General features: G+C 45.4%; 1 protein-coding gene across 1 annotated transcript in view; it reads left to right on the top strand.

Annotated features, from left to right (window-relative positions):
- Nucleotides 1-25,676, top strand: part of efcc1 (EF-hand and coiled-coil domain containing 1) — a 90,145-nt gene that overhangs the window by 37,077 nt on the left and 27,392 nt on the right. Inside the window, exons 3-7 of the mRNA XM_021592126.3 lie at nt 10,629-10,777; nt 10,852-10,920; nt 11,037-11,103; nt 11,340-11,553; nt 23,089-23,199. Of these exons, the coding sequence (XP_021447801.3) occupies nt 10,629-10,777; nt 10,852-10,920; nt 11,037-11,103; nt 11,340-11,553; nt 23,089-23,199 (610 nt within the window). The remainder of the gene's footprint in view (nt 1-10,628; nt 10,778-10,851; nt 10,921-11,036; nt 11,104-11,339; nt 11,554-23,088; nt 23,200-25,676) is intronic.

A 25,676-nucleotide genomic window follows, 5' to 3' on the forward strand; every position in this document is an offset into this window, starting at 1 on the left:
CATCACTATGTTTTATATCCACAGAGCCCTGGCTCTAAACTACACATCACTCTGTTTTATACCCACAGAGCCCTCTCTCTAAACTACACATCACTCTGTTTTATACCCACAGAGCCTGGCTCTAAACTACACATCACTATGCTATGTTTTATACCCACAGAGCCCTAGCTCTAAACTACACATCACTATGCTATGTTTTATATCCACAGAGCCCTGGATCTAAACTACACAGCACTATGCTATGTTTTATATCCACAGAGCCCTAGCTCTAAACTACACATCACTCTGTTTTATATCCACAGAGCCCTAGCTATAAACTACACATCACTATGTTTTATATCCACAGAGCCCTGGCTCTAAACTACACATCACTCTGTTTTATACCCACAGAGCCCTGGCTCTAAACTACACATCACTCTGTTTCATACCCACAGAGCCCTCTCTCTAAACTACACATCACTCTGTTTTATACCCACAGAGCCCTAGCTCTAAACTACACAGCACTATGCTATGTTTTATATCCACAGAGCCCTAGCTCTAAACTACACATCACTCTGTTTTATATCCACAGAGCCCTAGCTATAAACTACACATCACTATGTTTTATATCCACAGAGCCCTAGCTCTAAACTACACAGCACTATGCTATGTTTTATATCCACAGAGCCCTAGCTCTAAACTACACATCACTCTGTTTTATATCCACAGAGCCCTAGCTATAAACTACACATCACTCTGTTTTATACCCACAGAGCCCTCTCTCTAAACTACACATCACTCTGTTTTATACCCACAGAGCCTGGCTCTAAACTACACATCACTATGCTATGTTTTATACCCACAGAGCCCTAGCTCTAAACTACACATCACTATGCTATGTTTTATATCCACAGAGCCCTGGATCTAAACTACACATCACTATGCTATGTTTTATACCCACAGAGCCCTAGCTCTAAACTACACATCACTATGCTATGTTTTATATCCACAGAGCCCTGGCTCTAAACTACACATCAATATGCGATGTTTTATATCCACAGAGCCCTGGATCTAAACTACACATCACTATGCTATGTTTTATACCCACAGAGCCCTGGCTCTAAACTACACATCACTATGCTTTGTTTTATATCCACAGAGCCCTAGCTCTAAACTACACATCACTCTGTTTTATACCCACAGAGCCCTAGCTCTAAACTACACATCACTATGCTATGTGTTATATCCACAGAGCCCTGGCTCTAAACTATACATCACTATGCTATGTTTTATACCCACAGAGCCCTAGCTCTAAACTACACATCACTCTGTTTTATACCCACAGAGCCCTAGCTCTAAACTACACATCACTATGCTATGTGTTATATCCACAGAGCCCTGGCTCTAAACTATACATCACTATGCTATGTTTTATACCCACAGAGCCCTAGCTCTAAACTACACATCACTCTGTTTTATACCCACAGAGCCCTAGCTCTAAACTACACATCACTATGCTATGTTTTATATCCACAGAGCCCTGGCTCTAAACTACACATCACTATGCTATGTTTTATATCCACAGAGCCCTAGCTCTAAACTACATATTAAAATGTTTTATATCCACAGAGCCCTAGCTCTAAACTACACATCACTATGCTATGTTTTATACCCACAGAGCCCTAGCTCCAAACTACACATCACTATGCTATGTTTTATATCCACAGAGCCCTAGCTCTAAACTACACATTAAAATGTTTTATATCCACAGAGCCCTAGCTCTAAACTACTCATCACTATGCTATGTTTTATATCCACAGTGCCCTAGCTCTAAACTACACATCACTCTGTTTTATACCCACAGAGCCCTGGCTCTAAACTACACATCACTATGCTATGTTTTATATCCACAGAGCCCCAGCTCTAAACTACACATCACTATGCTATGTTTTATATCCACAGAGCCCTGGCTCTAAACTACACATCACTATGCTATGTTTTATACCCACAGAGCCCTAGCTCTAAACTACACATCACTATGCTATGTTTTATATCCACAGAGCCCTAGCTCTAAACTACACATCACTATGTTATGTTTTATACCCACAGAGCCCTGGCTCTGAACTGCACATCACTATGCTATGTTTTATATCCACAGAGCCCTAGCTCTAAACTACACATCACTATGCTATGTTTTATATCCACAGAGCCCTAGCTCTAAACTACACATCACTCTGTTTTATATCCACAGAGCCCCAGCTCTAAACTACACATCACTATGCTATGTTTTATATCCACAGAGCCCTAGCTCTAAACTACACATTAAAATGTTTTATATCCACAGAGCCCTAGCTCTAAACTACACATCACTATGCTATGTTTTATATCCACAGAGCCCTAGCTCTAAACTACACATTAAAATGTTTTATATCCACAGAGCCCTAGCTCTAAACTACACATCACTATGCTATGTTTTATACCCACAGAGCCCTAGCTCTAAACTACACATCACTATGCTATGTTTTATATCCACAGAGCCCTAGCTCTAAACTACACATTAAAATGTTTTATATCCACAGAGCCCTAGCTATAAACTACACATCACTATGTTTTATATCCACAGAGCCCTGGCTCTAAACTACACATCACTCTGTTTTATACCCACAGAGCCCTCTCTCTAAACTACACATCACTCTGTTTTATACCCACAGAGCCTGGCTCTAAACTACACATCACTATGCTATGTTTTATACCCACAGAGCCCTGGCTCTAAACTACACATCACTCTGTTTTATACCCACAGAGCCCTCTCTCTAAACTACACATCACTCTGTTTTATATCCACAGAGCCCTGGCTCTAAACTACACATCACTATGCTATGTTTTATATCCACAGAGCCCTGGATCTAAACTACACAGCACTATGCTATGTTTTATATCCACAGAGCCCTAGCTCTAAACTACACATCACTCTGTTTTATATCCACAGAGCCCTAGCTATAAACTACACATCACTATGTTTTATATCCACAGAGCACTGGCTCTAAACTACACATCACTCTGTTATATACCCACAGAGCCCTGGCTCTAAACTACACATCACTCTGTTTTATACCCACAGAGCCCTCTCTCTAAACTACACATCACTCTGTTTTATACCCACAGAGCCCTAGCTCTAAACTACACAGCACTATGCTATGTTTTATATCCACAGAGCCCTAGCTCTAAACTACACATCACTCTGTTTTATATCCACAGAGCCCTAGCTATAAACTACACATCACTATGTTTTATATCCACAGAGCCCTAGCTCTAAACTACACAGCACTATGCTATGTTTTATATCCACAGAGCCCTAGCTCTAAACTACACATCACTCTGTTTTATATCCACAGAGCCCTAGCTATAAACTACACATCACTATGTTTTATATCCACAGAGCCCTGGCTCTAAACTACACATCACTCTGTTTTATACCCACAGAGCCCTCTCTCTAAACTACACATCACTCTGTTTTATACCCACAGAGCCTGGCTCTAAACTACACATCACTATGCTATGTTTTATACCCACAGAGCCCTAGCTCTAAACTACACATCACTATGCTATGTTTTATATCCACAGAGCCCTGGATCTAAACTACACATCACTATGCTATGTTTTATATCCACAGAGCCCTGGCTCTAAACTCCACATCACTATGCTATGTTTTATATCCACAGAGCCCTGGCTCTAAACTACACATCACTATGCTATGTTTTATACCCACAGAGCCCTAGCTCTAAACTACACATCACTATGCTATGTTTTATACCCACAGAGCCCTAGCTCTAAACTACACATCACTATGCTATGTTTTATATCCACAGAGCCCTGGCTCTAAACTACACATCACTATGCTATGTTTTATATCCACAGAGCCCTGGCTCTAAACTACACATCACTATGCTATGTTTTATACCCACAGAGCCCTGGCTCTAAACTACACATCACTATGCTTTGTTTTATATCCACAGAGCCCTAGCTCTAAACTACACATCACTCTGTTTTATACCCACAGAGCCCTAGCTCTAAACTACACATCACTATGCTATGTGTTATATCCACAGAGCCCTGGCTCTAAACTACACATCACTATGCTATGTTTTATATCCACAGAGCCCTAGCTCTAAACTACACATCACTCTGTTTTATACCCACAGAGCCCTAGCTCTAAACTACACATCACTATGCTATGTTTTATATCCACAGAGCCCTGGATCTAAACTACACATCACTCTGTTTTATACCCACAGAGCCCTAGCTCTAAACTACACATCACTCTGTTTTATACCCACAGAGCCCTAGCTCTAAACTACACATCACTATGCTATGTTTTATATCCACAGAGCCCTAGCTCTAAACTACACATCACTCTGTTTTATACCCACAGAGCCCTAGCTCTAAACTACACATCACTATGCTATGTTTTATATCCACAGAGCCCTGGATCTAAACTACACATCACTATGCTATGTTTTATATCCACAGAGCCCTAGCTCTAAACTACACATTAAAATGTTTTATATCCACAGAGTCAACTTCAACTGTAGTTGATCCTACAGCATACAGTCAGTCTGGTTCCAACAGGATATAACCCTAACCCTGTGGCTGTACAGTAGGGGTGGCAGGTAGCCTAGTGGTTAGAGCGTTGGGCCAGTAACCGAAAGATTGCTGGATCCCAGAGCTGACAACATAACAGTCTATTGTTCTACCCCTAAGCAAGGCAGTTAACCCACTGTTCCCCGGGTGCCGAAGATGTGGATGTCGATTAAGGCAGCCCCCCGCACCTCTCTGATTCAGATGGGTTGGGTTCAATCTGGAAGACACATTTCAGTTGAATGCATTCAGTTGTGCATCTTTCCCTAGTTGTTCCCACAGTATAGAGTCAGGCTGTTTCTGTACTGTGGCTGATCCTACAGCATAGAGTCAGCCTAGTCCAAACCCTGTTGGTGGCTGGCAGGGTAACCTTACAGTGAAATGCTTACTTACAGGCTCTAACTAATGGTGCAAAAAATGTATTAGGTGAACAATAGGTAAGTAAAATTACATGCTGGCTGTCTGGGTGGCTGGGTAACTGCCTGGTTGTGTTGGTGGCTGGCAGGGTAACTGTCTGGCTGGGTTACTCGCTGGTTGGCTGGATGGTTGGGTAACTGTCTGGCTGTGTTACAGACTGGTGTTTGTATAGCCAAGCTGCTGAGAAACTGCTTTCTCTGATTTTGTTCTTGGCAAGACACATACACTCACCAACACACACACGCGGCAGGACGTTGACATCTGGATTCTCCCAGCTCCCCTATTGTATTTCCTCTGACACAGAACACCAGATGAAAGGAGAGAACGAGAGAAAGAGAAAGAACTGGAACATTTGAATAAATGCTGAATGATTGATCTGGCAGGCTGGGTAACTGTATGGCTATTTGCCTGTGTTACTGGATGGCAGGCTGGGTAACTGCCTGGCTGTTTGGCTGGGTTACTGGCTGGCTGGGTAACTGCCTGGCTGTTTGCCTGTGTTCCTGGCTGTTTGGCTGGGTTACTGTCTGGCTGGGTAACTGTATGGCTGTTTGCCTGTGTTACTGGATGGCAGGCTGGGTAACTGCCTGGCTGTTTGCCTGTGTTACTGGCTGGCTGGCTGGGTAACTCTAGCTGGCTGGGTTACTTTCTGGGTTACTGGATGGCAGGCTGGGTTACTGTCTAGCTGGCTGGGTTACTTTCTGGGTTACTGGATGGCAGGCTGGGAAACTGTCTAGCTGGCTGGGTTACTTTCTGGGTTACTGGATGGCAGGCTGGGTTACTGTCTAGCTGGCTGGGTTACTTTCTGGGTTACTGGATGGCAGGCTGGGTAACTGTCTAGCTGGCTGGGTTACTTTCTGGGTTACTGGATGGCAGGCTGGGTTACTGTCTAGCTGGCTGGGTTACTTTCTGGGTTACTGTCTAGCTGGCTGGGTTACTTTCTGGGTTACTGGATGGCAGGCTGGGTTACTGTCTAGCTAGCTGGGTTACTTTCTGGGTTACTGTCTAGCTGGCTGGGTTACTTTCTGGGTTACTGTCTGTCTGTCTGGGTTACTTTCTTGGTTACTGGATGGCAGGCTGGGTTACTGTCTAGCTGGCTGGGTTACTTTCTGGGTTACTGGCTGGCTGGCTGGCTGGCTGGGTAACTCTAGCTGGCTGGGTTACTTTCTGGGTTACTGGATGGCAGGCTGGGTTACTGTCTAGCTGGCTGGGTTACTTTCTGGGTTACTGGCTGGCTGGCTGGCTGGGTAACTCTAGCTGGCTGGGTTACTTTCTGGGTTACTGGATGGCAGGCTCGGTTACTGGATGGCAGACTGGGTTACTGTCTAGCTGGCTGGGTTACTTTCTGGGTTACTGGATGGCAGGCTGGGTAACTGTCTAGCTGGCTGGGTTACTTTCTGGGTTACTGGATGGCAGGTTGGGTTACTGTCTAGCTGGCTGGGTTACTTTCTGGGTTACTGGATGGCAGGCTGGGTTACTGTCTGGCTGGGTAACTGTCTGGCTCTGTTACAGGCTGTCTGGCTGGGTAACTGTCTGGCTGTCTGTGTTGCTGGGTAACTGTCTGGCTGTGTTGCAGGCTGGCTGGCTGGGTAACTGTCTGGCAGTTTGGCTGGGTTACAGGCTGGCTGGGTAACTGTCTGTCTGGCTAAATGTCTGGCCTTGTTACAGGCTGGAAGGCTGGGTAACTGTCTGGCTAGGTTACTGGCTTGCTGGGTAACTGTCTGGCTGGGTTACTGGCTTTCTGGGTAACTGTCTGGCTGGGTTACTGTCTGGCTGGGTTACTGGCTGGCAGGCTGGGTTACTGTCTAGCTGGCTGGGTTACTTTCTGGGTTATTGGATGGCAGGCTGGGTTACTGTCTAGCTGGCTGGGTTACTTTCTGGGTTACTGGATGGCAGGCTGGGTTACTGTCTAGCTGGCTGGGTTACTTTCTGGGTTACTGGATGGCAGGCTGGGTAACTGTCTAGCTGGCTGGGTTACTTTCTGGGTTACTGGATGGCAGGCTGGGTTACTGTCTAGCTGGCTGGGTTACTTTCTGGGTTACTGGATGGTAGGCTGGGTTACTGTCTAGCTGGCTGGGTTACTTTCTGGGTTACTGGCTGGCTGGCTGGCTGGGTAACTCTAGCTGGCTGGGTTACTTTCTGGGTTACTGGATGGCAGGCTGGGTTACTGTCTAGCTGGCTGGGTTACTTTCTGGGTTACTGGATGGCAGGCTGGGTAACTGTCTAGCTGGCTGGGTTACTTTCTGGGTTACTGGATGGCAGGCTGGGTTACTGTCTAGCTGGCTGGGTTACTTTCTGGGTTACTGGATGGCAGGCTGGGTTACTGTCTAGCTGGCTGGGTTACTTTCTGGGTTACTGGCTGGCTGGCTGGCTGGGTAACTCTAGCTGGCTGGGTTACTTTCTGGGTTACTGGATGGCAGGCTCGGTTACTGTCTAGCTGGCTGGGTTACTTTCTGGGTTACTGGATGGCAGGCTGGGTAACTGTCTAGCTGGCTGGGTTACTTTCTGGGTTACAGGCTGGCAGGCTGGGTTACTGTCTAGCTGGCTGGGTTACTTTCTGGGTTACTGGATGGCAGGCTGGGTTACTGTCTAGCTGGCTGGGTTACTTTCTGGGTTACTGGATGGCAGGCTGGGTTACTGTCTAGCTGGCTGGGTTACTTTCTGGGTTACTGGATGGCAGGCTGGGTTACTGTCTGGCTGGGTAACTGTCTGGCTCTGTTACAGGCTGGCTGGCTGGGTAACTGTCTGGCTGTGTTACAGGCTGTCTGGCTGGGTAACTGTCTGGCTGTCTGTGTTGCTGGGTAACTGTCTGGCTGTGTTACAGGCTGGCTGGCTGGGTAACTGTCTGGCAGTTTGGCTGGGTTACATGCTGGCTGGGTAACTGTCTGTCTGGGTAAATGTCTGGCCTTGTTACAGGCTGGATGGCTGGGTAACTGTCTGGCTGGGTTACTGGCTTGCTGGGTAACTGTCTGGCTGGGTTACTGGCTTGCTGGGTAACTGTCTTGCTGGGTTACTGGCTGCCTGGGTAACTGTCTGGCTGGGTAATGTCTGGCTGGGTTACTGGCTTGCTGGGTAACTGTCTGGCTGGGTTACTGGCTTGCTGGGTAACTGGTTTGCTGGGTTACTGGCTTGCTGGGTAACTGGCTTGCTGGGTAACTGTCTTGCTGGGTTACTGGCTGCCTGGGTAACTGTCTGGCTGGGTAATGTCTGGCTGGGTTACTGGCTTGCTGGGTAACTGTCTGGCTGGGTTACTGGCTTGCTGGGTAACTGGTTTGCTGGGTTACTGGCTTGCTGGGTAACTGGCTTGCTGGGTAACTGGCTGGAGGCTGTATATCCAAGCTTCTGAGAAACAGCTTTCTCTGATTTTGTTCTTGGCAAGACACATACATGCACACCCACCGACACACACACACGCGGCAGGACGTTGACATCTGGAAACACTTACAGTGATTCTCCCAGGCCCCCTATCGGATTTCCTCTGACACAGAACACCAGACAGAAGGAGAGAGAGAGAGAAAGAGAAAGAACTGGAAAATGTAAATAAATGCTGAATGCTAGAGAACTGTAGTGGGAATGTGTTCTGAATAAGACACTTTGAATTTGGAGTTTAAATGTAAAGAAAAACAACTAGATGGTTAAATGGTTGTTAGCTGGATAAGTTGTTTTCATGTTAGACTAAAACAGAGCCTTATGGATGGTTGGATTGACCATGTTGTCTGTGTGTTCTCCTGGTTTTCAGTTTGATCCAGTTCATGTCATTGTTTTTAACCTCACAACTCTCAGTCTTCCTCAGCAAAACTATTCTAGCAGACAAAGTTTCTAAAACGCCTTCAACTAAAGATGAAAACCTTATCCCAATTATAGTACTCCACCCAGATCAACTAGCTAGCTACAGTATATCACAGGCAGCCCTATAAAGAGCTAAGTATATCACAGCTCCTATTAAAGGATGATGGTGATTGTAGATGCTCATGTTACGGAATACCCTCTTTGATGTCAGGCAATGTCTTGGATTGATTGTGTCAATGTATACGGAGCTCTTGTTCTGTACAAGAAAATGTTCAATGTTTTCTCCTTCACTGTGCCCAATGGGCCTGTGGTAAGTCAATGGCTCCATGAAGATCTGTTCAGCTGCAGGTACAAGCCTAATTCTAAGTGGCAATAGAATCAGAATATATTTACACTGTGTATATTTATACTGAACAAAAATATAAACGCAACACGTAAAGTATTGGTTCCATGTTTTATGAACTGAAATAAAAGATCCCAGAAATGTTCCATATGCACAAAATGTGTTTACATCCCTGTTAGTGAGCATTATCTGCCAGGTGTGGCATATCAAGAAGCTGATGAAACAGCGTGATCATTACACAGGTGCACAATGTGCTGTTTTGTCACACAACACCATGAGTTTTGGGGGAACGTGCAACTGGCATGCTGACTGCAGGAATCTCCATGAATGTTAATTTCTCTACCATAAGCCTCCTACAACATCATTTTAGAGAATTTGGCAGTATGTTCAAACTGCCTCACAACCAAAGACCACGTGTAACTACTCCAGTCCAGGACCTCCACGTCTGTCTTCTTCACCTGCGGGATCGTCTGAGACGAGCCACCCAGACTGCTGATGAAACTGTGGGTTTGCACAACGGAAGAATTTCACACACAAACTGTCAGAAACCGTCTCAGGGAAGCTCATCTGGGTGCTCGTTGTCCTCACCAGGGTCTTGACCTGAATGTAGTTTGCGTCGTAACCGACTTCATTGGGCAAATGCTCACCTTCGATGGCCACTGTCACGCTGGAGAAGTGTACACTTCACGGATGAATCCTGGTTTCAACTGTACCGGGCAGATGGCAAACAGCATGTATGGCGTCGTGTGTGCGAGTGGTTTGCTGATATCAACGTTGTGAACAGAGTGCCTCAGGGTGATGGTGTGGTTATGGTATGGGCAGGCATAAGCTATGGACAACAAACACAATTGCATTTTATTGATGGCAATTTGAATGAGATATTGTGACAAGATCCTGAGGCCCATTGTTGTGCCATTCATCCGCCGCCATCACCTCATGTTTCAGCATGATAATGCATGGACCCATGTCACAAGGATCTGTACACAATTCCTGGAAGCTGAAAATGTCCCAGTTCTTGTCACCCATTGTCACCCACTTACCAGACATGTCACCCATTGAGCATGTTCGGGATGCTCTGGATCGACGTGTACGACAGAGTGTTCCAGTTCCCACCACCTTCCAGCACTTCACACAGCCATTGAAGTGGAATGGGACAACATTTCACAGGCCACAATCAACAGCCTGATCAATATGGGAAGGAGATATAGGAAATGGTGATCACACCAGATACCGACTGGTCTTCTGATCTTTACCCCTACCTTGTTTAAAGTTATCTGTGACCAACAGATGCATATCTGTATTCTCAGTCATCTGAAATCCATAGATTACAGCCTAATGAATTTATTTCAATTGACTGATTTACTTATATGAACTGTAACTCAGTAAAATCTTATAAATTGTTGCATGTTGCATTTATATTTTTGTTCTGTATATATATTATATCTCTTTGACTGTTCTCTCCCAGGTCGGAGGTGTCTACATTACAGCTCTCAGGGTGCACAAGGGCAAATAAGCAGGTGGGCGGAGCCTGCGGACCAGTCCAGAGGTGTTGCCTAGACAACCAACAGGACCGCCGGTCCCCCACCGGCCGCTCTGAGACAACTCCAGATAACAGTAAGACACCGCGAGGGGTTTGTTTGTTTTTCTGACGTCTATGTGTGTTAATGTGTGTGTGTTCTGTCCTCCAGGTCAGGAGCAGTTGTTCCGGTCAGTAGAAGGCCAGGCAGCATCAGACGACGACGAGGAAAAGTGGACAGGTGAGAACAGGTTTAGTGTGTGTGCATGTTTGGGATGGCTTTTCACATGAACATGTGTTAAATGTAAACGTGTGTATTAATTAATGTTAATTAATGTTGATGTGTGTTGGGGACAGGTGAACAACAGAGACAGATGGACGAAATGAAGAGGATCCTCACCAGACTGTCCTGCTGCGGAGACAGGTACACAGCACACACACACATACACAGGATAATGCACACACACACACACACACACACACACACACACACACACACACACAGAGAAGCACACACACAGACGCATAGACACATGCACTCACACATAGGTATAAACACACACGCATTAGCCTCTCACACACACATGTTTATGTGAAAAATGGGGACCATAACCCTAACCTGTATGTAATTGACCTGCCTCTGTCTCTCCTGTCCCTTAGGTATGATGACAAGGCTATGAAGAAACTGATGTCCCACTTCAGTGGTTCCACGAGGAGTGAGGAGAACACAAGAGGAGGAGGAGAGGAGGAGGAGGAGAGGAGTAAGGAGAGGAGGAGTGCGGTGGTAGAGCTCTTAGAGAAGGTGACGAGGCTGAATAAAAAGTTGGAGCAGAAGGAGACCCAGGCACAACAGTTACAGATGGACATGGGCCAGGTACACACACGTGCACGTACACACACTCAAAGCAGAACATGTGTGGTGAGCTACAACTGGTACAACTGGAGCCACTGACGTGAACAAACAAAACACGGCATACATGATGTTTTGACTCTCAGCTCGTTGTCATCATTCTGAGGACTGTTGGTTCTGGTGTAAAATGTATTAAAGACTAGAGGAGGAGGCAAAGACTGGGAACTGAACAGCCTGCTGGAGGTTGATATGAAAAACTGGGAACTGAACAACCTGCTGGAGGTTGATATGAAAGACTGGGAACTGAACAGCCTGCTGGAGGTTGATATGTAAGACTGGGAACTGAACAGCCTGCTGGAGGTTGATATGTAAGACTGGGAACTGAACAGCCTGCTGGAGGTTGATATGAAAGACTGGGAACTGAACAACCTGCTGGAGGTTGATATGAAAGACTGGGAACTGAACAGCCTGCTGGAGGTTAATATGAAAGACTGGGAACTAAGCAACCTGCTGGAGGTTGATATGAAAGACTGGGAACTGAACAGCCTGCTGGAGGTTGATATGAAAGACTGGGAACTAAACAGCCTGCTGGAGGTTAATATGAAAGACTGGGAACTGAACAGCCTGCTGGAGGTTATTATGAAAGACTGGGAACTAAACAGCCTGCTGGAGGTTGATATGAAAGAAAGACTGGGAACTGAACAGCCTGCTGGAGGTTGATATGAATGACTGGGAACTGAACGGCCTGCTGGAGGTTGATATGAAAGACTGGGAACTGAACAGCCTGCTGGAGGTTAATATGAAAGACTGGGAACTGAACAGCCTGCTGGAGGTTAATATGAAAGACTGGGAACTAAACAACCTGCTGGAGGTTGATATGAAAGACTTGGGCTTCAAAGAGGAGAAGACTGCAGAGAGTGGCACAGCCCTCCTTCCAAATAGCACCAAGCACCAGCCTCAGCCCAGTTCTCAGCCTCCCAGCTCTCAGCCACCCAGCCTCAACCCAGTTCTCAGGCACCCAGCTCTCAGCCACCCAGCCTCAGCCCAGTTCTCAGCCACCCAGCTCTCAGCCACCCAGTCTCAGCCCAGCTCCCAGCCACCTAGACTCATCCCAGCTCCCAGCTTTCAGCCACCCAGCTTCAGCCCAACTACCAGCTATCAGTCACCCAGCCTCAGCCCAGCTCCTTGCCACCCAACCCCGCTCTCAGCCACCCAGCCTCAGCTAAACTTCAGCCCTACTCTCAGCCACCCAGCCTCAGCCAAACTTCAGCCCTACTCTCAGCCACCCAGCCTCAGCCCAGCTCCCAGTCACCCAGCCTCAGCCCAACTCCAAGCTCTCAGCCACCCAGTCTCAGCCCAGCTCTCAGCCACCCATTCTTAGCCCAACTACAAGCTCTCAGCCACCCAGCCTCAGCCCAACTCCCAGCCACCCAGCCTTAGCCCAGCTCCCAGCCACCCAGCCTTAGCCCAGCTCCCAGCCACCCAGCCTTAGCCCAACTCCAAGCTCTCAGCCACCCAGTCTTATCCCAACTACAAGCTCTCAGCCACCCAACCTCAGCCCAGCTCCCAGCCATCTAGCTTCAGCCCAGCTCCCAGCCACCCAGCCTCAGCCCAGCTCCCAGCCACCCAGCCTTAGCCCAACTCCAAGCTCCCCAGCCTAAGACCAGCTCTCATCCACACATCTTCAGCCCAGCTCTTTGTCACCCAGCCTCAGCCCAGCTCCCAGCTCCCAGAAACCCAGCCCCAGCCCAGCTCCCAGCTCTCAGCCACCCAGCCCCAGCCCAGCTCCCAGACACCCAGCCTCAGCCCAGCCCCCAGCCTCAGCCCAGCTCCTCAGCCTCATGAAAATCGCAAATGAAATGAAAGAAATATATTCACTCACAAGCTTAGCCTTTTGTTAACAACACTGTCATCTCAGATTTTCAAAATAAATATGCTTTTCAACCATAGCTACACAAGCATTTGTGTAAGTATTGATAGCCTAGCATAGCATTAAGCCTAGCATTCAGCAGGCAACATTTTCACAAAAACAAGAAAAGCATTCAAATAAAATAATTTACCTTTGAAGAACTTCGGATGTTTTCAATGAGGAGACTCTCAGTTAGATAGCAAATGTTCATTTTTTCCAAAAATATTATTTGTGTAGGAGAAATCGCTCCGTTTTGTTCATCACGTTTGGCTAAGAAAAACATCTGAAAATGCAGTCTCTACAACGCCAAACTTTTTACCAAATTAACTCCATAATATCGACAGAAACATGGCAAACGTTGTTTAGAATCAATCCTCAAGGTGTTTTTCACATATCTATTCGATGATAAATCATTCGTGGCAGTTGTGTTTCTCCTCGGAGGCAAATAAAACGCAATAATTGCAATGGAGGACACCAAGCGACCACCTGGTATATGAAGTGTAAAATGGTCAATCTTCCAATGATATGCCTACAAATACGTCACAATGCTGTCGACATTATGGGGAAACGACAGAAAGTCTAAGCTCATTCGTGACCCATACACAGCCATATAAGGACTCATTGGAACACAGCGCCTTCAAAATCTGGGTCACTTCCTGTTTGAAATGTCATCTTGGTTTCGCCTGTAGCATCAGTTCTGGGGCACTCACAGACAATATCTTTGCAGTTTTGGAAACGTCAGAGTGTTTTCTTTCCAAAGCTGTCAATTATATGCATAGTGGGGGCAATGCAAATATTCTGGGTAGCCATTTGACTAGATGTTCAGGAGTCTTATGGCTTGGGGGTAGAAGCTGTTTAGAAGCCACTTGGACCTAGACTTGGTGCTCCGGTACCGTTTGCCGTGTGGTAGCAGAGAGAACAGTCTATGACTGGGGTGGCTGGAGTCTTTGACAATTTTTAGGGCCTTCCTCTGACACCGCCTGGTATAGAGGTCCTGGATGGCAGGAAGCTTGGCCCTGGTGATTCACTTGGCCATTCGCACTACCCTCTGTAGTGCCTTGCGGTCGGAGGCCGAGCTGTTGCCATAGCAGGTAGTGATGCAACCAATCAAGATGCTCTCGATGGTGCAGCTGTAGAACCTTTAAAGGATCTGAGGACCCATGCCAAATCTTTTCAGTCTCCTGAAGGGGAATAGGTTTTGTCGTGCCGCTTCACGACTGTCATGGTGAGCTTGGACCATGTTAGTTTGTTGGTGATGTGGACACCAAGGAACTGGAAGCTCTCAACCTGCTCCACTGCAGCCCCGTAGATGATAATGGGGGCGTGCTCGGTCCTCTTTTTCCTGTAGTCCACAATCATCCCCTTTGTCTTGATCACATTGAGGGAGAGGTTGTTGTCCTGGCACCACACAGCCATGTCTCTGACCTCCTCCCTATAGGCGGTCTCGTTATTGTGGGTGATCAGGCCAACCACTGTTGTGTCATCTGCAAATTTAATGATGGTATTGGAGTCGTGCCTGGCCATTCAGTCATGAGTGAACAGGGAGTACAGGAGGGGGCTGAGCACGCACCCCTGAGGGGCCCCTGTGTTGAGGATCAGTGTGGTGGATGTGTTGCCTACCCTTACCACCTGGGGGCAGCATGTCAGGAAGTCCAGGATCCAGTTGCAGAGGGAGGTGTTTTGTCCCAGGGTGCTTAGCTTAGTGATGAGCTTTGAGGGAACTATGTTGTTGAACGCTGAGCTGTAGTTTATGTAGCATTCTCACATAGGTGTTCCTTTTGTCCAGGTGGGAAATGGCAGTGTGGAGTGCAATAGAGACTGCATCATCTGTGGATCTGTTGGGGCGGTATGCAAATTGGAGTGGTTTCTGGGATGATGGTGTTAATGTGAGCCATGACCAGCCTTTCAAAGCTCTTCATGGCTACAAACGTGAGTGCAACGGGTCAGTAGTCATTTAGGCAGGTATCCTTTATGTGTTCTTGGGCACATGGGACTATAGTGGTCTGCTTAAAACATGTTGGTATTACAGACTCGAACAGGGAGTGGTTGAAAATGTCAGTGAAGACACTTGCTAGTTGGTATGCTTTGAGTACACGTCCTGGTAATCCGTCTGACCCTGCGGCCTTGTGAATGTTGACCTGTCTAAAGGTCATACTCACATCGGCTGCGGAGAGGGTGATCACACAGTCTTCCGGTACAGCTGGTGTTCTCATGCATGTTTCAGTGTCATTTGCCTCGAAGCGAGCATAGAAGTAGTTTAGCTCGTCCGGTAGGCTTGTGTCACTGGGCAGCTCTCAGCTGTGCTTCCCTTTGTAGTCTGTAATGGTTTGCAGCTCCTGCCACATCCGACAAGCATCAGAGCCGGTGTAGTACAACTCAATCTTAGTCCTGTATTGCTTTGCCTGTTTGATGGTTCGTTGGAGGGCTTACCGGGATTTCTTATAAGCTTCCGGGTTAGAGTCCCGCTCTTTGAAATCGGCAGCTCTACCCTTTAGCTCAGTGCGGGTGCTGCCTGTGATCCTTGGCTTCTGGCTGGGGTATGTACGTACAGTCACTGTGGGGACGACGTCATCGGTGCACTTATTGATGAAGCCAGTGATAGATGTGGTGTACTCCTCAATGTCATTTGAGGAATCCCGGAACATATTCCAGTCTGTAACATACAACAGTCCTGTAGCTTAGCACCTGCTTCATCTGACCACTTTTTTATTGATCTAATCACTGGTGATTCCTGCTTTAATTTTTGCTTGTAAGCAGGAATCAGGAGGATGGAATTATGGTCAGATTTGCCAAATGGAGGGCGAGGGAGAGCTTTATTTGCGTCTCTGTGTGTGGAGTATAGGTGGTCCAGAGTTATTTTCCCTGGTTGCACATTTAACATGCTGATAGAAATTTGGTAAAACTGGTTTAAGTTTCCCTGCATTAAAGTCCCCGGCTACTAGGAGCGCCGTCTCTGGGTGAGGATTTTATTGTTTGCCTATGGCGGAATACAGCTCATTCAATGCTGTCTTATAGTGCCAGCCTCTGACTATGGTGGTATGTAAACAGCTACAAAGAATATAGATGAAAACACTCGGTAGGTAATGTGGTCTGCAGCTTATCATGAGAAACTCTACCTCAGGCGAGCAATAGCTCGAGACTTCCTTAGATATCGTGCACCAGCTGTTGTTTACAAAAATACATAGACCGCAGCCCCTTGTCTTACCAGATGCTGCTGTTCTATGCTGCAGGTACATTGTATAACCAGCCAGCTGTATGTTGGTATTGTCATCGTTTAGCCACAACTCCATGAAGCATAAGATGTTACAGTTTTTAATGTCCCATTGGTAGTTTAATCTTCCCAATAACTCTTCCATTTTATTGTCCAAAGATTGCATGTTTGCTAGCAGAATTGAGGGAAGTGGGGGTTTATTAGATCGCCTCCGACTCCTCAGAAGGCAGCCCGCTCTACGGCCTCTCTTTCTCCGCCTCCTCTTCGCGCAGATCACAGGGCTTGGGGCCTGTTCCCGAGGGAGCCATATATCCTTCACCTCGGGCTCGTCAGAGTCGTGAAAGAAGAAAAAAGATTCTGCTAGTCCAGCTGTGGGACAACCAGTTGAAATCTCTCCGGATACTCATTGACTCGGGTCGATGAGAGTTTCATGGACACTAACCTGGTATCAGAGCTGGGTAAAAGCAGAAAAATACAAATTCCATCGCTCCATCATCTCCTTCCTAGGATACATTGTAGTGGTATTTATTTGAGAGGGGTAAAGATAAAGATTTTGTTCGGCAGGTATTAACCATGCCGAAAGGAAAATAGTAGAATAGAGAGAGTACCACTACCAGATCCACACACATCAGCAGAAGAGACTGCCTAAAGTGTAGCCTGTTTACCAGATAGCCAGTGAAGAGAAAAGAGAATACACACCCTATAAAACCCACATCACAGCACAGGGGTAACCCCAACCTCATACAATAATAATAATACTAATAATGGCAGAGCAATTGAACAGCAACTTCATACAAGAAAGAACCCAGTCATCAATAGAGGATTTGCAATAATCTATATTATCGTCCAGTGGAGGAGTGCAGAGGGTATGAATGTGGGGGGTGTTCATAGACACAAAGGCCTTAAAAATGTCCACAATCTTCTCGGCCACATGTCATTAGTACACCCCACCTCAATACAGTTCAAATAACAATACACAACTGGCAAGCAACCTCACTTTAAACTAAAATGTCCACCCAAATACTTCTGGCAGGGCAATAATAGTCCAGCTCTAATGAACTTCAATGGGAAGTGCATTTGAAAAAATAGAAAGTCTGTTGCAGGGTAAAGCACTGGAACAATAGCGGGAAGAGAAAGAGAACAAGAGAGATCTTAGCTGTGGTCTTCAGGCGTGTAGGTGTACTGTCTGACCGTCCGATGGTTTGTTGGTTTGTATGTCAAAGCTTCGCAACAATGTTGCTACTAATCCATGTAATCCATAACTGGCGCAATCCCAAACGATAACAACCACGACCTAGAACTGTCACACCGATGATTGAGTTAAATACTTTATAAACTACACACTGAAAATAAACCAAACTTCTGCAGCATAGTACACACAATCAAACTGTCGCGCCAACCAAGAGCTCCTCCCCAAAGAGCTGAAAAAACGGTCTTTATTTCCTTCTTCTTTACTGCTGATGCGCTCTTAAAGTGGCAGTGAACAGTGAAGGCTCCGTGCAGGATTTCGCCACAACATCATCGCTGCTGGTAATGTGCAGATGGATTCCGGAAAGGTGAGAGCGGTGGTGGATTGGCCTCAACCCACTTCCAAAGTGCAGCTACAACTCTTCAGGGGAGTTTCCCATTTCTATCTCTGTTTTATCCAGGGTTACAGCACCCTAGCTTTCCCCCTTTCAGCACTCACCTTTCCTAAATTCCTGTTCACGTGGCTGACCGGGCGTTCCTGGACCTAAAGCACCGCTTCACCACAGCTTCCATAATAATCCATCTGGACCTGTCCTGTCAGTTCGTGGTGGAGGTCGACGCTTCGGTCGTCGGAGTGGGGGCTGTCCGGTCCCAGCGTTCTGCCCTGGACCTAAAGCTGCATCCCTACATCTTCTTTCCCCATCGTCTTAACGCCATGGAAAGGAAGTATGATGTGGGAAATCGAGAACTACTCGCGGTGATGGCATTGGAGGAGTGGAGGCACTGGTTAGAGGGGGCGGAACATCCATTAATTGTGTGGACAGATCACAAGAACCTGGAATATCTCTGCACTGCCAAGCATCTCAACTCCAGGCAAGCTCGATGGGCCCTGCTTTTCACTCGGTCCATCTTCTCCCCCCCGAATGTTAAGACGGATGCGCTTTCACGTCGCTATTGCCATGCTACTACACCCTCGGACCCCGAGACCATCCTTCCTACCTCGTGTCTGGTGGCTGCACTCATCTGGGGAATGAGAACCAAGTACGTGAGGCACTTTCCCAATAAAACTTAAGATTCTGCTATAGTTTAGTTGACATCGTTAAAGTGGTCAAAAGTAGTCAAAGGTGTTCGATGGGGTTGAGGTCAGGGTTCTGTGCAGGCCAGTCAAGTGCTTCCACACCGATCTCGACAAACCATTTCTGCACGGGGGCAATCTCATGCTGAAACAGGAAAGGGGCTTCGCCAAACTGTTGCCACAAAGTTGGAAGCAAAGAATAATCTGGACTGTCATTGTGTGCTGTGGCATTAAGCTATCCCTTCACTGGAACTAAGGGGCCTAGCCCGAACCATGAAAAACAGCTCCAGACCATTATTCCTCCTCTACCAAACTTTACAGTTGGCACTATGCATTGGGGCAGGTAGCATTGTCCTGGCACCAAACCCAGATTTGTCCATTGGACTGCCAGATGGTGAAGTGTGATTCATCCCTCCAGATAATGTCTTTCCAACGCCCCAGAGTCCATTGGCGTCGAGCTTTACACCACCAGCCAACGCTTGGCATTGCGTATGGTGATCTTAGGCTTGTGTGCAGCTGCTTGGCCATGGAAACTCATTTCATGACGCTCCCGTCGAACAGTTCTTGTGCCGATTTTGCTTCCAGAGGCAGTTTGGAACTTGTTAGTTAGTGTTGCAACCCGAGGACAGAAGATTTTTACATGCTACATACTTGCTACAGCACTCGGTGAGCACTTGGTGAGCTTGTGTGGCCTACCACTTCACGGCTGAACCGTTGTTGCTCTTAGACATTTCCACTTCACAATAACAGCACTTACAGTTGACCAGGGCAGCTCTAGCAGGGGAGATATTTGACGAACTGACTTGTTGGAAAAGTGGCATCCTATGACAGTACCACATTGAAAGCCACTGAGCTCTTCAGTAAGGCCATTCCACTGCCAATGTTTGTCTAAGGAGATTGCATGGCTGTGTGCTCGATTTTTCCACTTGTCAGCAATGGGTGTGTCTGAAATAGCAGAATACAATCCTTTGAAGGGGAGTCCACATACATGAGTGTATATATAGTATATCTTATGATAAATACACTAACTGTAAGTCGCTTTGGATAGGAGCAACTGCTAAATTACTAAAATGTAAAAAATTGAAACTAACCAAGTGGACTGCGTTTTGTAGACTTTACTCATTGTAAATGTTTCAAAAAAATTGGGTTGTTTAGAAGGAGTGCAAGGGCAAATTGAGTTTTGCACGGGTGCACTTGACAGAGTAGGCGTTCCCTAATGGAAATATGCAAATAAATGCTAGAACGCACCAATAGGATCTCATTAGCTCGTGCTTGACTCTGCCCACCTTGCTATGATTAATTTGCTCTCATTGGAAATGACAGGCTCTGGTCTATCTTGGGTTAGTTATAAACATCTTTGGTTAACATAAACAGAAGTCTGATCAGGAAGTTTTGTTGTTGACGTGCTATACTGTAGGTACTGCAGGTTGTTGACATGTACCATATTGTAGGTACTATATTGTACTTTTACTATACTGTATGTTGTTGACATGTACTGTACTGTACTATACTGTAGGTTGTTGACAACTTCCGGCGCCGACAGAGATGGCCGCCTCGCTTCGCGTTCCTAGGAAACTATGCAGTTTTTTGTTTTTTTACGTGTTATTTCTTACATTAGTACCCCAGGTCATCTTAGGTTTCATTACATACAGTCGAGAAGAACTACTGAATATAAGATCAGCGTCAACTCACCATCAGTACGACCAAGAATATGTTTTTCGCGAAGCGGATCCTGTGTTCTGCCTCACAAACAGGACAACGCAGTGGATTCCATGCAGCGTCCCAAAAAAACGACTCCGAAAAAGAGGGAAACGAGGCGGTCTTCTGGTCAGACTCCGGAGACGAGCACACCGTGCACCACTCCCTAGCATTCTTCTTGCCAATGTCCAGTCTCTTGACAACAAGGTTGATGAAATCCGAGCAAGGGTAGCATTCCAGAGGGACATCAGAGACTGCAACGTTCTTTGCTTCACGGAAACATGGCTCACTGGAGAGACGCTATCCGAGGCGGTGCAGCCAACGGGTTTCTCCACGCATCGCGCCGACAGAAACAAACATCTTTCTGGTAAGAAGAGGGGCGGGGGCGTATGCCTTATGGCTAACGTGACATGGTGTGATGAAAGAAACATACAGGAACTCAAATCCTTCTGTTCACCTGATTTAGAATTCCTCACAATCAAATGTAGACCGCATTATCTACCAAGAGAATTCTCTTCGATTATAATCACAGCCGTATATATTGATTACCAACAACGACGAGGCGGCCTACAGGGAGGAGGTGAGGGCCCTCGGAGTGTGGTGTCAGGAAAATAACCTCACACTCAACGTCAACAAAACTAAGGAGATGATTGTGGACTTCAGGAAACAGCAGAGGGAACACCCCCCTATCCACATCGATGGAACAGTAGTGGAGAGGGTAGCAAGTTTTAAGTTCCTCAGCATACACATCACAGACAAACTGAATTGGTCCACTCACACAGACAGCATCGTGAAGAAGGCTCAGGAGGCTGAAGAAATTTGGCTTGTCACCAAAAGCACTCACAAACTTCTACAGATGCACAATCGAGAGCATCCTGTCGGGCTGTATCACCGCCTGGTACGGCAACTGCTCCGCCCTCAACCGTAAGGCTCTCCAGAGGGTAGTGAGGTCTGCACAACGCATCACCGGGGGCAAACTACCTGCCCTCCAGGACACCTACACCACCCGATGTTACAGGAAGGCCATAAAGATCATCAAGGACATCAACCACCCGAGCCACTGCCTGTTCACCCCGCTATCATCCAGAAGGCGAGGTCAGTACAGGTGCATCAAAGCTGGGACCGAGAGACTGAAAAACAGCTTCTATCTCAAGGCCATCAGACTGTTAAACAGCCACCACTAACATTGAGTGGCTGCTGCCAACACACTGACAATGACACTAACTCAACTCCAGCCACTTTAATAATGGGAATTGATAGGAAATGATGTAAATATATCACTTGCCACTTTAAACAATGCTACCTTATATAATGTTACTTACCCTACATTATTCATCTCACATGCATACGTATATACTGTACTCTACATTATTCATCTCACATGCATACGTATATACTGTACTCTATATCATCGACTGTATCCTTATGTAATACATGTATCACTAGCCACTTTAACTATGCCACTTTGTTTACATACTCATCTCATATGTATATACTGTACTCGATATCATCTACTGTATCTTGCCTATGCTGCTCTGTACCATCACTCATTCATATATCCTTATGTACATATTCTTTATCCCCTTACACTGTGTATAAGACAGTAGTTTTGGAATTGTTAGTTAGATTATTTGTTGGTTATCACTGCATTGTCGGAACTAGAAGCACAAGCATTTCGCTACACTCGCATTAACATCTGCTAACCATGTGTATGTGACAAATAGAATTTGATTTGATTTGATTTGATTTGATTTGTACTGTACTATACTGTAGGTTGTTAACATGTACTATACTATACTGTAGGTGGTTGACATGTACTGTACTGTACTATACTGTAGGTTGTTGACATGTACTGTACTGTACTATACTGTAGGCTGTTGACATGTACTGTACTGTACTATACTATACTGTAGGTTGTTGACATGTACTATACTATACTATACTGTAGGCTGTTGACATGTACTGTACTGTACTATACTATACTGTAGGTTGTTGACTTGTACTGTACTATACTGTAGGTTGTTGACATGTACTGTACTGTACTATACTGTAGGTTGTTGACATGTACTGTACTCTACTATACTGTAGGTTGTTGACATGTACTGTACTGTACTATACTGTAGGTTGTTGACATGTACTGTACTATACTATACTGTAGGTTGTTAACATGTACTGTACTATACTATAGGCTGTTGACATGTACTGTACTCTACTATACTGTAGGTTGTTAACATGTACTGTACTATACTATACTGTAGGCTGTTGACATGTACTGTACTGTACTATACTGTAGGTTGTTGACATGTACTGTACTGTTTTGCATTATACTGTAGGTACTCTAGGTTGCATGTGAGGTGGGACCATAGACTTTTTTGACATGATTGGGTCAGACCTGGCCATGTAGTATAGGAGCTGTTCTACTGGGTGCTTAGTAAGCTATTAGTACACTATGTAATGTAAAATGTATGTATTTTCCAGATGAAAGACAGTCTGGTCCAGGTGTTACAACAGAAAGCTGAGGAGGCAGAGCTGCTACAGACAGAACTACAGCTGCTACAGACAGAACTACAGATGCTGGAGAACGAAAGAGTACGTACATTGTTTTGTGTTATCTATAGGTTGGATATATGTTATATACACTGAGTGTACAAAACATTAGGAACACCTGCACTTTCCATGACATAGAGTGACCAGGTGAAAGCTATGATCCCTTATTGATGTCAATCAGTGTAGATGAAGGGGGGAGATGGGTTGAAGGATTGTTAAGCCTGGAGACAATAGAGACATGGATTGTGTGTGTCTGCCATTCAGAGGGTAAATGGGCAAGACAAAAGATTTAAGTTACTTTGAACGGGGTATGGTAGTAAGTGCCATGCGCAACAGTTTGAGTGTGTTAACAAATCAAATCAAATCAAATTTTATTGATCACATGCTCCGAATACAACAGGTGTAGACTTTACAGTGAAATACTTACTTTACAAGCCCTTTCCCAACAACGCAGAGTTAAAAAAATAAAAATTACATTTGCTAAATAAAAAGGAAATAGTAACACAGTAAAACCAATAATGAGGCTATATACAAAACGTACCGGTACTGAGTCAATGTGGAGGGGTACGAGGTAGTAATGAGGATATATACAAAAAGTACCGGTACTGAGTCAATGTGGAGGGGTACGAGGTAGTAATGAGGATATATACAAAAAGTACCGGTACTGAGTCAATGTGGAGGGGTACGAGGTAGTAATGAGGATATATACAAAAAGTACCCGTACTGAGTCAATGTGGAGGGGTACGAGGTAGTAATGAGGATATATACAAAAAGTACCCGTACTGAGTCAATGTGGAGGGGTACGAGGTAGTAATGAGGATATATACAAAAAGTACCGGTACTGAGTCAATGTGGAGGGGTACGAGGTAGTAATGAGGATATATACAAAAAGTACCCGTACTGAGTCAATGTGGAGGGGTACGAGGTAGTAATGAGGATATATACAAAAAGTACCCGTACTGAGTCAATGTGGAGGGGTACGAGGTAGTAATGAGGATATATACAAAAAGTACCGGTACTGAGTCAATGTGGAGGGGTACGAGGTAGTAATGAGGATATATACAAAAAGTACCCGTACTGAGTCAATGTGGAGGGGTACGAGGTAGTAATGAGGATATATACAAAAAGTACCCGTACTGAGTCAATGTGGAGGGGTACGAGGTAGTAATGAGGATATATACAAAAAGTCCCCTGACTGAGTTAGGTAGTAATGGGGTAATACAGCATGTACTGTACATGTAGTCATATGAGGATAGATAATAAACAGAGTAACAGCAGTGTTGGTAGTAGGGTAGGTAATATGTACATGTAGGTAGGGGTAAAGTGACTAGATAATCAGGATAGATAATAAACAGAGTAACAGCAGTGTTGGCAGTAGGGTAGGTAATATGTACATGTAGGTAGGGGTAAAGTGACTAGACAATCAGGATAGATAATAGACAGAGTAACAGCAGTGTTGGTAATATGTACATGTAGGTAGGGGTTAAGTGACTAGACAATCAGGATAGATAATAAACAGAGTAACAGCAGTGTTGGTAATATGTACATGTAGGTAGGGGTAAAGTGACTAGATAATCAGGATAGATAATAGACAGTAACAGCAGTGTTGGTAGTAGGGTAGGTAATATGTACATGTAGGTAGGGGTAAAGTGACTAGACAATCAGGATAGATAATAAACAGAGTAACAGCAGTGTTGGTAATATGTACATGTAGGTAGGGGTAAAGTGACTAGACAATCAGGATAGATAATATACAGAGTAACAGCAGTGTTGGTAATATGTACATGTAGGTAGGGGTAAAGTGACTAGACAATCAGGATAGATAATAAACAGAGTAACAGCAGTGTTGGTGGTTGAGGTAATATGTACATGTAGGTAGGGGTAAAGTGTCTAGTCATATGAGGATAGATAATAAACAGAGTAACAGCAGTGTTGGTAGTAGGGTAGGTAATATGTACATGTAGGTAGGGGTAAAGTGACTAGACAATCAGGATAGATAATAGACAGAGTAACAGCAGTGTTGGTAATATGTACATGTAGGTAGGGGTAAAGTGACTAGATAATCAGGATAGATAATAAACAGAGTAACAGCAGTGTTGGCAGTAGGGTAGGTAATATGTACATGTAGGTAGGGGTTAAGTGACTAGACAATCAGGATAGATAATAGACAGAGTAACAGCAGTGTTGGTAATATGTACATGTAGGTAGGGGTAAAGTGAGTAGATAATCAGGATAGATAATAAACAGAGTAACAGCAGTGTTGGTAGTAGGGTAGGTAATATGTACATGTAGGTAGGGGTAAAGTGACTAGATAATCAGGATAGATAATAAACAGAGTAACAGCAGTGTTGGTAATATGTACATGTAGGTAGGGGTAAAGTGACTAGACAATCAGGATAGATAATAGACAGAGTAACAGCAGTGTTGGTAATATGTACATGTAGGTAGGGGTAAATTGACTAGACAATCAGGATAGATAATAAACAGAGTAACAGCAGTGTATATGGTGAGTATGAAAG

The sequence above is a fragment of the Oncorhynchus mykiss genome, chromosome 7 (genome assembly GCF_057628025.1).
Source record: "Oncorhynchus mykiss isolate SJ-2025 chromosome 7, ASM5762802v1, whole genome shotgun sequence".
Classification (NCBI taxonomy): domain Eukaryota; kingdom Metazoa; phylum Chordata; class Actinopteri; order Salmoniformes; family Salmonidae; genus Oncorhynchus; species Oncorhynchus mykiss.